Genomic DNA, 15554 nt, shown 5'->3' with positions numbered 1-15554 from the left:
ACAGTGAAGATTCTCCTGCATGTGTAGTATTGTTGGTGGTGACGTGAAGAGCACTCTTCATAACATAGACACCTTCCATGACCACAAGCATTTAGCTGTAATGAAACACAATAACATTTGTTGTTACTATACAGGGGCCGTGTTACATTTAATTGCACAAATAGTTTTGTGTGAATTTGCTGTTGTGGATATGATTTTATAATGTCATGTTGGGACAAAATTAAATTCATTTATTTGCTTTTCCAGAAACTTCTCATTCAACACTAGAAATAAAGCCTTGCCTCAAAACAATGTTAAACATGAGTTTATTAATACAATGTTGGCAATGTCAGACTGTACAAACGGCTAATGCCCTAAAGGGGGAAAGAATAAAATAATAACAAAAACAGGGATGAGTTGTGCAGTGTTGATTTTTACTGTTGAGAAGAAGTAACGGCCACAAGAAACACAAATTTAACAGGTAGTGGTTAAAGAAACTGCAAAATTAAAAGCAAATAAGATATAATGGCACAGGACAACTAACTCATTTTTAAAATAAATTAAATAAAAAAATAAAAAAAACTCAATAAAAAGGCTTGTAGGGTAACCTACGAAGTGCAGAACTCACACACATCCCAAGTGGTAAACTGAATAAAAAGGTTTTCTAATGCATGAGACAAAACAGTTTCTGTGTAAAGTTAACAGCATTATGTTTATCAGACATGGACACTTTACTCAGGCTTACATTATAAATCAGTACAGTTAATAAAACAAATAACACACTCATGACATGAACAGTTTGTCGTTTCATTTGTGCAACATTTTTTCATACCAAGCACTCGAGAGTTTTGCAAACACCAGCATGGGACGAGACACAAAAACCTGGTGCCAGTGAGTTATGACTAAAAAAAGAAAAAATAAAGAAGAAAATGTAACACGAATACAGTATGGTTTATTCCGCAACAAGGAAAACATAAAAGCAATTAAGATTGCAACAGTTTTAATGTGATTTCGACTGATGAGTCCAGCAAAAGATGGAAAAACACCTCTTAATATGATAATATAAGATAATTCAAGTGGTATTCCAGAATGTCATCCTCACTGTGACTGTTTAAAAATTATTTGGAACATAAAATTCATTTGTGCCTGCAGTTTTCCAACAGGTTAAATCTGTCCATCAATCAAATCAATTTTATTTATATAGCCGCCAAATCACAACAAACAGTTGCCCCAAAGCGCTTATATTGTAAGGCAAGGCCATACAATAATTACGGAAAAACCCCAACGGTCAAAACGACCCCCTGTGAGCAAGCACTTGGCAACAGTGGAAGGAAAACTCCCTTTTAACAGGAAGAACCTCCAGCAGAAACCAGGCTCAGGGAGGGGCAGTCTTCTGTTGGGACTGGTTGGGGCTGAGGGAGAGAACCAGGAAAAAGACATGCTGTGGAGGGGAGCAGAGATCAATCACTAATGATTAAATGCAGAGTGGTGCATACAGAGCAAAAAGAGAAAGAAACACTCAATGCATCATGGGAACCCCCCAGCAGTCTAAGTCTATAGCAGCATAACTAAGGGATGGTTCAGGGTCACCTGATCCAGCCCTAACTATAAGCTTTAGCAAAAAGGAAAGTTTTAAGCCTAATCTTAAAAGTAGAGAGGGTGTCTGTCTCCCTGATCTGAATTGGGAGCTGGTTCCACAGGAGAGGAGCCTGAAGCTGAAGGCTCTGCCTCCCATTCTACTCTTACAAACCCTGGAACTACAAGTAAGCCTGCGTCTGAGAGCGAAGCGCTCTATTGGGGTGATATGGTACTATGAGGTCCCTAAGATAAGATGGGACCTGATTATTCAAAACCTTATAAGTAAGAAGAAGAATTTTAAATTCTATTCTAGAATTAACAGGAAGCCAATGAAGAGAGGCCAATATGGGTGAGATATGCTCTCTCCTTCTAGTCCCTGTCAGTACTCTAGCTGCAGCATTTTGAATTAACTGAAGGCTTTTCAGGGAACTTTTAGGACAACATGATAATAATGAATTACAATAGTCCAGCCTAGAGGAAATAAATGCATGAGTTAGTTTTTCAGCATCACTCTGAGACAAGACCTTTCTAATTTTAGAGATATTGCGCAAATGCAAAAAAGCAGTCCTACATATTTGTTTAATATGCGCATTGAATGACATATCCTGATCAAAAATGACTACAACATTTCTCACAGTATTACTAGAGGTCAGGGTAATGCCATCCAGAGTAAGGATCTGGTTAGACACCATGTTTCTAAGATTTGTGGGGCCAAGTACAATAACTTCAGTTTTATCTGAGTTTAAAAGCAGGAAATTAGAGGTCATCCATGTCTTTATGTCTGTAAGACAATCCTGGAGTTTAGCTAATTGGTGTGTGTCCTCTGGCTTCATGGGGAAACATGTATAAGGGAAACATGTATAAAGTGAATAAAATTGGTCCTAGCACAGAACCTTGTGGAACTCCATAATTAACCTTAGTCTGTGAAGAAGACTCCCCATTTACATGAACAAATTGTAATCTATTAGATAAATATGATTCAAACCACCGCAGCGCAGTGCCTTTAATACCTATGGCATGCTCTAATCTCTGTAATAAAATTTTATGGTCAACAGTATCAAAAGCAGCACTGAGGTCTAACAGAACAAGCACAGAGATGAGTCCACTGTCTGAGGCCATAAGAAGATCATTTGTAACCTTCACTAATGCTGTTTCTGTACTATGATGAATTCTAAACCTGACTGAAACTCTTCAAATAGACCATTCCTCTGCAGATGATCAGTTAGCTGTTTTACAACTACCCTTTCAAGAATTTTTGAGAGAAAAGGAAGGTTGGAGATTGGCCTATAATTAGCTAAGATAGCTGGGTCAAGTGATGGCTTTTAAGTAATGGTTTAATTACTGCCACCTTAAAAGCCTGTGGTACATAGCCAACTAATAAAGATATATTGATCATATTTAAGATCGAAGCATTAATTAATGGTAGGGCTTCCTTGAGCAGCCTGGTAGGAATGGGGTCTAATAGACATGTTGATGGTTTGGAGAAAGTAACTAATGAAAATAACTCAGACAGAACAGTCGGAGAGAAAGAGTCTAACCAAATACCGGCATCACTGAAAGCAGCCAAAGATAACGATACGTCTTTGGGATGGTTATGAGTAATTTTTCTCTAATAGTTAAAGTTTATTAGCAAAGAAAGTCATGAAGTCATTACTAGTTAAAGTTAAAGGAATACTCGGCTCAATAGAGCTCTGACTCTTTGTCAGCCTGGCTACAGTGCTGAAAAGAAACCTGGGGTTGCTCTTATTTTCTTCAATTAGTGATGAGTAGTAAGATGTCCTAGCTTTACGAGGGCTTTTTTACAGAGCAACAGACTCTTTTTTCCAGGCTAAGTGAAGATCTTCTAATTAGTGAGACACCATTTCCTCTCCAACTTATGGGTTATCTGCTTTAATCTGCGAGTTTGTGGTTATACATGGAGTCAGGCACTTCTGATTTAAAGCTCTCTTTTTCAGAGGAGCTACAGCATCCAAAGTTGTCTTCAATGAGGATGTAAACTATTGACGAGATACTCTATCTCACTTACAGAGTTTAGGTAGCTACTCTGCACTGTGTTGGTATATGGCATTAGAGAACATAAAGAAGGAATCATATCCTTAAACCTAGGTTACAGCACTGTTCTGAAAGACTTCTAGTGTAATGAAACTTATTCCCCACTGCTGGGTAGTCCATCAGAGTAAATGTAAACGTTATTAAGAAATGATCAGACAGAAGGGAGTTTTCAGGGAATACTGTTAGTCTTCAATTTCCATACCATAAGTCTGAACAAGATCTAAGATATGATTAAAGTGGTGGGTGGACTCATTTACATTTTGAGCAAAGCCAACTGAATCTAATAATAGATTAAATGCAGTGTTGAGGCTGTCATTCTCAGCATCTGTGTGGATGTTAAAATCGCCCACTATAATTATCTTATCTGAGCTAAGCACTAAGTCAGAGAAAAGGTCTGAAATTCACAGAGAAACTCACAGTAACGACCAGTGGACGATAGATAATAACAAATAAAACTGGTTTTGGGACTTCCAATTTGGATGACAAGACTAAGAGTCAAGCTTTCAAATGAATTAAAGCTCTGTCTAGGTTTTTGATTAATTAATAAGATGGAATGGAAGATTGCTGCTAATCCTCCGCCTCGGCCCATGCTACGAGCATTCTGGCAGTTAGTGTGACTCGGGGGTGTTGACTCATTTAAACTAACATATTCATCCTGCTGTAACCAGGTTCTGTAAGGCAGAATAAATCAATGTTGATCAATTATTATATCATTTACTAACAGGGACTTAGAAGAGAGAGATTTAATGTTTAATAGACCACATTTAACTGTTTTAGTCTGTGGTGCAGTTGAAGGTGCTATATTTTTTTTCTTTTGAATTTTTATGCTTAAATAGATTTTTACTGGTTATTGGTGGTCTGGGAGCAGGCACCGTCTCTACAGGGATGGGGTAATGAGGGGATGGCAGGGAGAGAGAAGCTGCAGAGAGGTGTGTAAGACTACAACTCTGCTTCCTGGTCCCAACCCTGGATAGTCACAGTTTGGAGGATTTAAGAAAATTGGCCAGATTTCTAGAATGAGAGCTGCTCCATCCAAAGTGGATGGATGCCGTCTCTCCTAACAAGACCAGGTTTTCCCCAGAAGCTTTGCCAATTATCTATGAAGCCCACCTCATTTTTTGGACACCACTCAGACAGCCAGCAATTCAAGGAGAACATGCGGCTAAACATGTCACTCCCGGTCCGATTGGGGAGGGGCCCAGAGAAAACTACAGAGTCCGACATTGTTTTTGCAAAGTTACACACCGATTCAATGTTAATTTTAGTGACCTCCGACTGGCGTAACCGGGTGTCATTACTGCCGACGTGAATTACAATCTTTCCAAATTACCAATTTCCAAGTTTCAAATTTCCTTCAATGTCACCTGCTCTGGCCCCCAGAAGACAACTGACTATGGTTGCTGGTGTCGCTAACTTCACATTTCTCAAAACAGAGTCGCCAATAACCAGAGTTTGATCCTTGGTGGGTGTGTAGCAGAGTGGGGAAAAACGGTTAGAAATGTGAACGGGTTGGCGGTGTACACGGGGCTTCTGTTTAGGGCTACGCTTCCTCCTCACAGTCACCCAGTCGGCCTGCTTTCCCGGCTGCTCGGGATCTGCTGGAAGGGAACTAACGGCGGCTGAGCTACCTTGGTCCGCACCGACTACAGGGACCTGGCTAGCTGTAGAATTTTCCACGGTGCGGAGCCGAGTCTCCAATTCGCCCAGCCTGGCCTCCAAAGCTACGAATAAGCTACACTTATTACAAGTACCATTACTGCTAAAGGAGGCCGAGGAATAACTAAACATTTCACACCCAGAGCAGAAAAGTGCGGGAGAGACAGGAGAAGCCACCATGCTAAACCGGCTAAGAGCTAGTAGCTGCGCTAAGCTAGCGGATTCCTAAAAACACACAAAGTGAATAATGTGTAAATAATTTAGAGGTGATTCAGCAGAGGGAGTGCTTTAGTTAAGGCACGTGAAGATTACACTGTGAAACAAATCGTTATCTAGTTATCTAGATCAATCTAACTGCGAAGATTAAACAGCTAACAGATACAGCAAAACACCACTGTGCTCCGGAACAGGAAGTGATACAATACCGCAGTGAGAGCCAACCACCAGTAGAGGCTTTACTGAAAATGACATCGTTACACATCACATCGCCTACATCTATCCATCCATTTTCTATACCAGCTGACTCCAGTTAAGAGTCGCGGGGGGCTGGAGCCTATCCCAGCAGTCATAGGGCTTGAGGCGGGGTACACCCTGGACAGGACGCCAGTCTGTCGCAGGGCCACATCGCCTATAAACAGTAAAAAGTACAGATATTACCATTATTTAATGTTTGGCTTTCTTTTTGCTGCTCTCAACTGTCAGCAAACACACACACACACACACACACACACACACACACACACACACACACACACACACACACTCTACACATTAGCACGATTAAAACTCGTTAACATTAAACATCAACTCATTCAACTTAAAAATGTATGAAATTTGCGAACTTCTGTCACTTTGTTTACTGAGCCAGTTTTATAAATGTATTAAAATACATGAATATGGTTTCAAAATCAATGTGGTGTTTTCAGTTAATACTTAAAAAAAAAAAAAAAAAACTGGATCCAGTGAAGTTTGGAAATACTGACACTGCAAAGACAGACATCCTTCTGTGTTCAGTCTGCAGTTTGGTGCTTTGAGCTGAGCAGCGGCTCTCGCTCAGCAGTAGTGCTCTGCAAAAAACAAAGACAATAGTTATTTTAAATCAATCTTTACTCTTTACAATCTATGCACTGTGAAAAATACAAAAAAGATAGCAAAAGAAATAAAGTAAAAAAATACAGTAAAATGGACTGAATCAGATTTATTAGGACTATTCTATAATCTATAGTATAATAGCCAAGCGGCCTCTGTGTGTGCATTCATCAGTTTAGTTAAGTGTCATGTTGCTGTTACCATGAGTGAGTTAAGTGTCATGGTGCTGGTACCATGAGTGGAATGTGTATTGCCTTTGATGTCTTCCGCCATCGTCTCCGCCTCTAAAAATAGAAGCACCTACTTGCGGCAGAATGCAGTATGTATAACTTGCGTGCGTATGTATAACTTCAATTACGAACAAATTGAGCATATTTGCCGTTTGGTATGTTTATGTATTTTAGGTCAAGGATGAATGCTGCAAAAACAGAACGCTGATACGATTAATATTTTTGGAGAAACTACGGATATTTAGGTGACATTGCTAATTCTATTCTGGACTAAAATGCCATTCCAGCAGGGGGCAGTAAATCATCTTTATATTAAAAGTGTAAGTGAATGCTTTTATTTAGTAAGTTCAGTGTAGGCACATAATATAATTGTGAATATGTTAAAAATACATGGATGACACAAGAAAGTGAAAGCACTTATTTCCATTGTGGACCATTTAAAAATCAAATGACAAGAAGTAAAAATAAAACAATAATAACAATAATGATAATAATAATAATAATGGTGTGTATATGATAACAAGAACCTAAACAACTTATAAAAACATTAAGACAGTAACTTAACATGAAACAATTACATAATTAACAGGAAAAAAGGGTTGAGTCCTTCTAAAAATGGTTGCGGTCTAAAGTTATAAAAACATTCTGAATTCACACACCATTCCAACTCATTATAGAAACTTTGCAGAATTTATGACCACCCTTGAAAAATATCTGCTACCTATTTTATAAACACTACCCAATCTAGAGCCCGTGGATCCCCACGGGCAACACGCTAATAATACTACTACTACTACTACTACTAATAATAATAAGTTAACAATTTAAGTTCAAAACAATTGCAGACTTTTAAAAAAGCAACTTAGAACATCAACAATTACACATCACTAAAGAACAATTGTGATAAAATAAAACCATTTAGTAATCGTAGTTGCTTGAGAAAAGTGTGTAAAAAGCATTTTTACATGGCTGCTTCATGAAAAATGTTGAAAGCTGCTGATTTCTACATTGAAAATGGAGACTTTATAACATCTGGGCAATAGAATGATCCATGTTTGAGAAGATTTTTGACTTTTGAATAGCTGTGCCACACGAGAAAGCAATGATCCCTCAGAAATGTTATAAATGAATAAAAATGTTGGAGACTGTTATATGTTGTGTGTTTATACACTGATCAGCCATAACACTGTGACTGCCTGCATAATACTGTGTCAGTCTCCTTTGCCACAAAAAACAGGCCTGACCGCATGGACACCACTACACCTCTGAAGGTGTACTGTGGTACCTGGCGCCTAGCTGTTAGCAGCAGATCCTCCTATTGGATCAGACCACAGGGCCCAACCTTCTCTACCCATGAACATCAATGAACCTTGAGATCACCGGTTGTCCTTCCTTGGACCATTTTTGGTAGGTCAGGGCTGTGAAATGAAAATTGTGAAATCTGAGGAAAATTTGCAGGGGGTCGGGGGGAGGTAGCTGCCCAGGAGCCGGGGTCTAGGGCCCTGTGGGGCCTCAGAATTAAATTTTTATCTAATGATACTTTTTCAGCATCTCCTGGAAGAACAAATCTCAAAATTAGTGGATATTTAAATGATCCTATATTCAACCTTTTATTTGACCTGTCGATGATGTTGAAATAACAGAATATGACGTGGAAGTAGGACCTGGTATGATTTTCCTTTTAATTGTAAACCAAATTATGCATTAACTCAGAACAATTAAACTACATAAAATTTATGAAGACTGAAAAGAGTGTTACAGCATTTCAAAAACCACAGCTAAAGCTTGGAGAATATTTGGAAAATCATAGTAAAATATCAATAACATACCTTATAGTAAAACGTCAGTTATATTCTTATGTAAATTCATGCAGCCTAAATCCATTCAAAGCCACAGTCTTTTTTACAATGAAAGAAAGTCTAGATTAGTGAAAAAAAAGTCACATAATCTTGTCTAAAATCCTGTTTGAACAGCAGAATATTTACTTTCCAGGGAGAGAAAAATTCTTACCGTGTTTTCCTGAGAGAGCACAGTTCACTTTTCCTGTTTATTTTATCTTTCAGGTGTGTTGATGAAGCCAGCGACAATTCCACGGATTCTTGTCCTTATAAGACTTTTTCAAACAGTCTTTCTCGCCATCTTCTCTCTGTGCGACGTCGGTCCGTGACACAGACATGCTGCACAAATCTTTTAAAAACTTGAAAGCTCTAAAAGTTTGGGATGTCCACATGCTAAGTTTAGCTTAAACGTCACACAGGAGCCATACAGCGTCGCCGCAGCAACCAGCCATTCCTGCTTTATGACAACTGTCGTAACAGCTACACTTTGAGTGGCATTTTTCGCTGCGAAAGTCCGCGGATCTGAGGAAACTGATTTGTATCTGTAACACACAGATCAGTGTCCGCGGACTTATAAAACTTACACGATGTCGTAAAAACAAAGAGAACGCTTTGCGATAAGCATTTTAAAAACTCAGTGATGATCATGATTAAAGAGTACAACACTAACACCCCACCCCTCCTCCCCATGATGAAATCTGCGGAATCGCGAAGTTTTCACAGCCCTGGTAGGTATTGGCCACTACGACTGGGAAAAACCCACAAAAAAAACTGCAGTTTTAGAGATGTTCTGGCCCAGTTGTCCAGCCATCACAATTTGATCCTTGATAAAGTCACTCAAATCTTTACGTGTCTGCATTTTTTCAGAACATCATTTTGAAGGACAAAATGTTAAGTCTGTGCCCAATATGTCCCACTCATTAACAGGAACCACTAACAACAATGTTCTGGCTGATCAGTGTTTCTATAAACAATGGAAACATTAAAAGCACAGAAATCACAACTATTTAAAAAAATTTTCTTTTACCTCTGGGACTTTCTGTTGGCACATCATAATCATAAAGATTGCTCCCAGAAGGACTCCGAGGCCAATAAATATGAACGGAATATTCTCCACCACATTCTGCTTGGAAACAATCGCCTGAAGCTTCACTGCCGACGCATCATCAATGACAGTGCTCTGAAGAAATGACAAGAGAAGTAATTAAAGCATCACGATACACAAGTGAGATAATCCATTATATATTTTATTACTATGTTCTTATAAGAGCGGATGATTCAAATTTGTCTGCAAACTGTCAATGATATAAAATATCTCAATGTGTGTGTTTTTGTACCTCATTGAGATAAACCACAGGGAAGACCACAGTCCTCACTTTTCCTGTTTGGCTGGAAGACAACAATCAATTCGGTTGTTTTTTTTCTGTACTTGTTTTTGTATGTAAGAAATAGATGATGAGTAGACACACAGAAAAGTTCATCTCTTCTAAACAGATGCGTACAAATCATTTCAGTCTGCATCTATGAGCATTGTGTCACCTGGTGCCAATCGAGGCACGGCACAGCGCACAACACACCGTCCTAGTGCCACTGCTAGTCTCCAATCCACACGGTTGTCATTTTTATGTGCAGCGGCCAAGCTGGCCACGGGTTTGGGTGAGGGGTTTGGAGGCCTACACCTGATGGGATATACTGAGATCATGAGATGGATGAGGAGCTGTTGCAGGAGCCAGGCGTTCAACATTTTCACCTCATGGAGGTGTGGTGGGTGCTCCCGTAACTGCTCATGTTTTGACACTATGCACGCAAATCCGTTTCCTCACCAGAAACCATGTGAGGCATCTATCTAAATAACAACGCGCAGGTTTCCAGCAAAAATCTCTCGCGTTGCACCCAAAACACTCCTATGATTAATCAAGAGAATAAATGCAATCCCTTTGTGCCATGCACTTTACTCTGGACTAAAATGTTGTTGTCCATTCAGCTGCTCCCATTTTTGTTCGGGGTCACCATAGCGGATACAGCCAGTTCCGCACTGGTATTTTGCACAGGTGTTACGTCAGATGCATTTCCTGACGCAACTCCAGCATTACCTGGAGAAACACACACAGCTGCTAGTGTTCCAAAGAGGTCTCCCATCCAAGTACTAACCAGATCCTGCACTGCAGCTGCTTACTCTGCCCTAAAATGAACTGTATAAATTGGAAAGCCGAGTCGGGCACAGCCCAAATACACTTGCTATGCATTTTAGACCATGTGCTATAAATCATCAAGATAGGGCCCATTAACTGAGGCTGACTGTCCAAAAGTCCTCTTACAATGAATACGTGGCCTAACTGCTTTACAACTGTATCACTATCTTGACTAGTCATACAGTAATTTTAGGTTGATCTATTATTAAAAAAAGTAGTCCTAATGAGACAGAGTACTAATGAGCCAATTACCTGAATCTTGGTACTTGCTGTACGTAGATGTTGATCTGAAGCCTCTTGGCTGCTTGTAGGAGGATTCCCGTAAGCTATAAAACAAAGTTACAATAAATAAATAAATCTGTTTCAAAACTATACTTGGACCTGTATTATTATATTACTATATGTTCCAAATTAGTACTTTGGAGAAACTCTATCTTGCAAGCATGGCTGTCAGAAATGATCTGAGAATTATCCCCCGACACATTGTGTATGTTTATTTCATTATATAGAATTTTTTTTATTTTATTTTAAGTGGATCAAGTAGAAAAACAAAAGTGAAGCATTGTGGATGTTTGTTCTACACAAAGTGCAGATGGCAACACCCCCCCCCCCCCCCCCCCAGATTTTATTACACACATCAAAGGACTTTGAACAACCTCATTAATCTCATGCAGTGGCACAAATGAGATAACAGTTATTGAACAATGTTGTAAAATCAAAACCAGTGCAGTGTTTACTGACTTCAAACTGCAACTCTGTCACAGATACAGTCCAGCAGAACCAACATGGACAAAGGAAAAACAAAACAAAACAAAAGCCTTTTATGGGATTATGGATGTACATTATAATTTTCAGAGGAGATTTAAAGAGGGCAGCACACAGTGAGTCACACACACTGACCGCTGTGCTCACCAGACAAACAACCTGCAGTGCATTTTAATTTCTTAAACTGCAGCCTTCTTCTTCTTCTTCTTTGTCTTTCGGCTGTTCCCATTAGGAGTTGCCACAGCAGATCAACTGTTTCCATCTCACCCTGTCCTCTGTATCTTCCTCTGTCACACCAACTACCTGCATGTCCTCCCTCAGCACATCCGTGGCTCCATCCTCAGCATCCTTCTCCCTATATACCCTGGGTCCCTCCTCTGCACATGACCAAACCATCTCAATCTCGCCTCTCTGACTTTGTCTCCAAACCGTCCCACCTGAGCTGTCCCTCTGATATGTTCATTCCAAATCCTGTCCATCCTCATCACTCCCAAAAAAGAATCTCAACATCTTCAGTCCTCCCACTTCCAGCTCTGCCTTCTGTCTTTTTGTTAGTGCCACCGTCTATAAACTGTGCAACATAGCTGGTCTCACTACTGTCTTGTAAACTTTCTCCTTCACTTTTGACGATATTTTTCGGTCACAAATCACTCCTGCTACCTTTCTCCACCCACTCCACCTTGCCTGCACTCTCTGCTTCACCTCTCTACCACACTCTGCATTACTGTGGACAGTTGACCCCAAGTATTTAAACTCATCTACTTTCATCACTTCCACTCCTTGTAACCGCACTATTCCACTGGGCTCCCTCTCGTTCACCTACACAGACTCCGTCTTGCTCCTACTAACTTTCATTCCCCTTCTCTCCAGAGCATTTCACCACCTCTCCAGGCTAGACTCAACCTGCTCTCTACTCTCACTACAGATGACAATGTCATCTGCAAACATCATAGTCTACGAAGACTCCTTTCTGATCTCATCTGTCAACCTGTCCATCATCACTGTGAACAAGAAAGGAAGAAGAATAGAAAGGACTCAGAGGTGATCCTTGGTATAATCCCACCTCCACCATAAATGAGTTTGTCATTCCTACTGTGCTCTCATTGCTGTCACATTATTCTTGTACATGTCCTGCACTACCCTCACATACTTCTCTGCCACTCCAGACTTCCTCATACAATATCGCAACTCTTCCCTTGGCACAGTCATAAGCTATCTCTAAATCCACAAACACACAATGTAACTCTTTCTGGCCTTCTCTGTACTTCTCCATCAGTATTCTCAGAGCAAACACTGCATCTGTAGTGCTGTAGTGCTCTACCTGTTTTCTAAGCCTAACTTCTAATACTCTTTCCCATAACTTCATGCTGCGGCTGATCAACTATATGCCTCTGTAGTTACTGCAGCTCTGAACATCACGCTTCTAAAAAATAAGACCCAGCACACTTCGTCTCCTCTCCTCAGGCATCCTCTCGCTTTCCGAGATTTTATTAAACAATCTGGTTAGAAACTCCACTGCCATCTGTCCTGCACATTTCCATGTCTCCACTGGAATGTTATCTGGACTAACTGACTTTCCACTCTTCATCCTCTTCATAGCTGCCCTCACATCACCCTTACTAATCTCTTGCACTTCCTGATTTACTGTCACCACATCATCCAGCCTTTTCTGTCTTGCATTTTCTTCATTAGTCAGCTCTGTCCCTTTGTCTGGCCAATTGGTCTTTTTCTTCTTCCTTACTATTCAGCCTCTTATACAGCTCGCTATATGCCTTTTCCTTAGCCTTTGCCACTTCTTTTTGCCTTATGCTGCATCTCCTTGTACTCCTGTCTACTTACTTCATTTCTCTGACTATCCCAAATCTTTTTCGCTGACTTCTTTCTCCTTATGCTTTCCTCGACATCTTCGTTCCACCACCAAGTCTCCTTATCTTTCTTCCACTGTCTAGATGTCACACCCAGGACCTTCCAAGCTGTCTCTCTCACCACAACTGCAGCACTTTTCCACTTGTCCGAAATTACTTCCCCTCCATCCAGTGCCTCTCACCTGCTCACTGAATTTCACACAACACTCCTCCTTCAGCTTCTACCATCTGATTCTTTGAACTCTCACACTCTTCTTCACCAGTCTTTCATGCTTGGGCACACTCTCCACCACCTCATCTAACTCACTCCAGAAATCCTCTTTCTCCTTCATCACACAACCTACCTGTGGGGCATATGCACTGATGATATTCATCATCACCCCTTCAATTTCCAATTTCACACTCATCACCCTGTTGGATACTTGCTTCACCTCCAACATACTCTTTACATACTTTTCCATTAAAATGACCCCAACACCATTTCTCTTCCCATCTACACCATGATACAACAACTTGAACCCACTACATATGCTCCTGCTCTTACTTTCCTTCCACTTGGTCTCTTGCGCACACAATATGTCTACCTTTCTCCTCTCCATCATGTCAGGTAGCTCTCTCCCTTTACCAGTCATACTGCCAACTTTCAAAGTCCCAACTTGCACTTCCACCCTTCTAGTTTTCCTCTTCTCCCACTGTCTATGGACACATTCTCCCCCTTTTCTTCTTCACCCAGCAGTAGCCCAATTTTTGCCAGCACCCTGTTGGGCAACGGCACCAGCGGTGATCGTTGTTAACATGGACCTCGACCAATACGGTGTAGAAATTTGATTTGTACTCTGCATTGTTGGGTTGGCTTGTTTTACGCTGGATGCCCTTCCTGACGCAATACTCTTCATTTATCTGGGCTTGGAACCGCCACTCAGAGTGTACTGGCTGCGCATCTCATGTGGCTGAGTTTGTAAATTGTGGCCTGGCATCATCAAAATAACTGAGCCCTCCATTCCATATGCAAGAGGCCATTATTTATTATGAGAGATACTGACAAAATAATGACAATGCCATCTGTACAAATAACACAGATGTATGGTCTGTGTGGTCCTGCACCGGTATGCAACAAATACTCCATACAGCCTCTACACAAACCACCACGATGCTTTTCCCGCAACACCTCGGCACGGTGCCGTGCTATGTGTGCATGTCATGGCAGCGTGCTTGCTGAGCTGCTCTGCATCCCGCCGAGCCACATTCTACAGCGTCACTATGAGCACCGGTTGCAGACTATGATTGTGTTTATTTATTTCTTATTTTTGGATTGTTTAATTTGTCACTATAGTAACCAAAGGGGTGCCAGAAATCTGCTATGGGAGCCTGGCTCAAGACTAAATCGCTGGAAATTAAATCCCGCTTGTGTCAATGCAAACTTAAGAGGTTTTATTAACAGCAGTATGTACGGTACATAAATAACTCAACTGCATGAAAAATGTAGAAAAAACAGTTTGCTGCTGACGGTTTATGTATCTGAGTGAATTCTTTGGTTGTGCAGCACAGCCTGTGAAGAATGATGACAAACAGCATCAAGACTCAAAACATTATTCTGATTTAATTCACAGCCACATTCCAAGTCCAAGTCATGTTCAAGAAAAACAAAGTTGACAACCTGTCTGGGAACATTCTCAGTCAACCAGGTATTCAAGTAGGGTGTATCAGATCAGCTGGTTTATTCAGCTTTAGTTCCTTGAACTCAGCCTACTTGAAAACTTCATAAGCATGAAGACAAATTAAAATTTATTTTTTGTGTAAGTTATTTGATTCATTAACTATTACACTATCATCTATCTGTCATTTGTTTGTGTATCTGTCACATCATTTGGATAGTTTTCATGGAAGTTATTATTTTCATATGTAACTACTGTGGTTGTGCACTTTAATGCTGCAAACATGATGTTTTCACAGCATGAAAGTAAATATAGATCTTTCATCTTAAAAAAGGGAAAAAAGTCATTTATGATAGCCAGAAACTGTAAAAATGGGAATTATCATAGGATTTTCAAATTTCCAATGACCCATAAACTATCCCTGCGCACTGAATGCTTCTGTTTGGAAAACTAACCAACTCTAAGCTTTAAACAGTGTGACTCTAAGAAAATTACTTCATTTTACACATCTCACTTAAAATGTCAACAAATAAACAATTATTAATGCCCTTTTTATATGCTGTAAAAAATGAATTATGCACTCCACATTCCACATGGGAAGCCTTGCATGGCACAACTGAGACCAATTTAGCAATTTTTTGAGTAAGAGAAAAGA

The 15554-nt window shown here is 40.2% G+C and overlaps 1 protein-coding gene and 1 long non-coding RNA gene across 3 annotated transcripts in view; one reads left to right on the top strand and one right to left on the bottom strand.

Annotated features, from left to right (window-relative positions):
* scarb2c (scavenger receptor class B, member 2c) overlaps nucleotides 1–15554 on the bottom strand; it is a 46027-nt gene that overhangs the window by 7274 nt on the left and 23199 nt on the right. The window contains exons 9-13 of one of the 2 annotated variants that reach the window (XR_004566007.1): nucleotides 10867–10940; nucleotides 9760–9811; nucleotides 9450–9602; nucleotides 6222–6332; nucleotides 4057–4065 (exon numbers count right to left, since the gene is read on the bottom strand). Coding sequence is in view for 1 of the 2 variants with exons in the window: in XM_034192162.1 (XP_034048053.1) it covers nucleotides 6276–6332; nucleotides 9450–9602; nucleotides 9760–9811; nucleotides 10867–10940 (336 nt within the window). In the remaining variant the exon portion in view is untranslated. Of the gene's footprint in view, nucleotides 1–4056; nucleotides 4066–6107; nucleotides 6333–9449; nucleotides 9603–9759; nucleotides 9812–10866; nucleotides 10941–15554 lie in introns of those variants that run through there. The other variant, XM_034192162.1, reaches the window with a different exon arrangement.
* On the top strand, nucleotides 7210–9438 carry LOC117529394. The gene is made up of 2 exons (XR_004566008.1): nucleotides 7210–7995; nucleotides 9155–9438. It is a non-coding gene; the product is annotated as an uncharacterized LOC117529394 (long non-coding RNA).

Source organism: Thalassophryne amazonica, chromosome 17 (assembly GCF_902500255.1).
Source record: "Thalassophryne amazonica chromosome 17, fThaAma1.1, whole genome shotgun sequence".
In the NCBI taxonomy this organism is placed as follows: domain Eukaryota; kingdom Metazoa; phylum Chordata; class Actinopteri; order Batrachoidiformes; family Batrachoididae; genus Thalassophryne; species Thalassophryne amazonica.
This window is presented reverse-complemented; position numbering and strand designations above follow the sequence as displayed.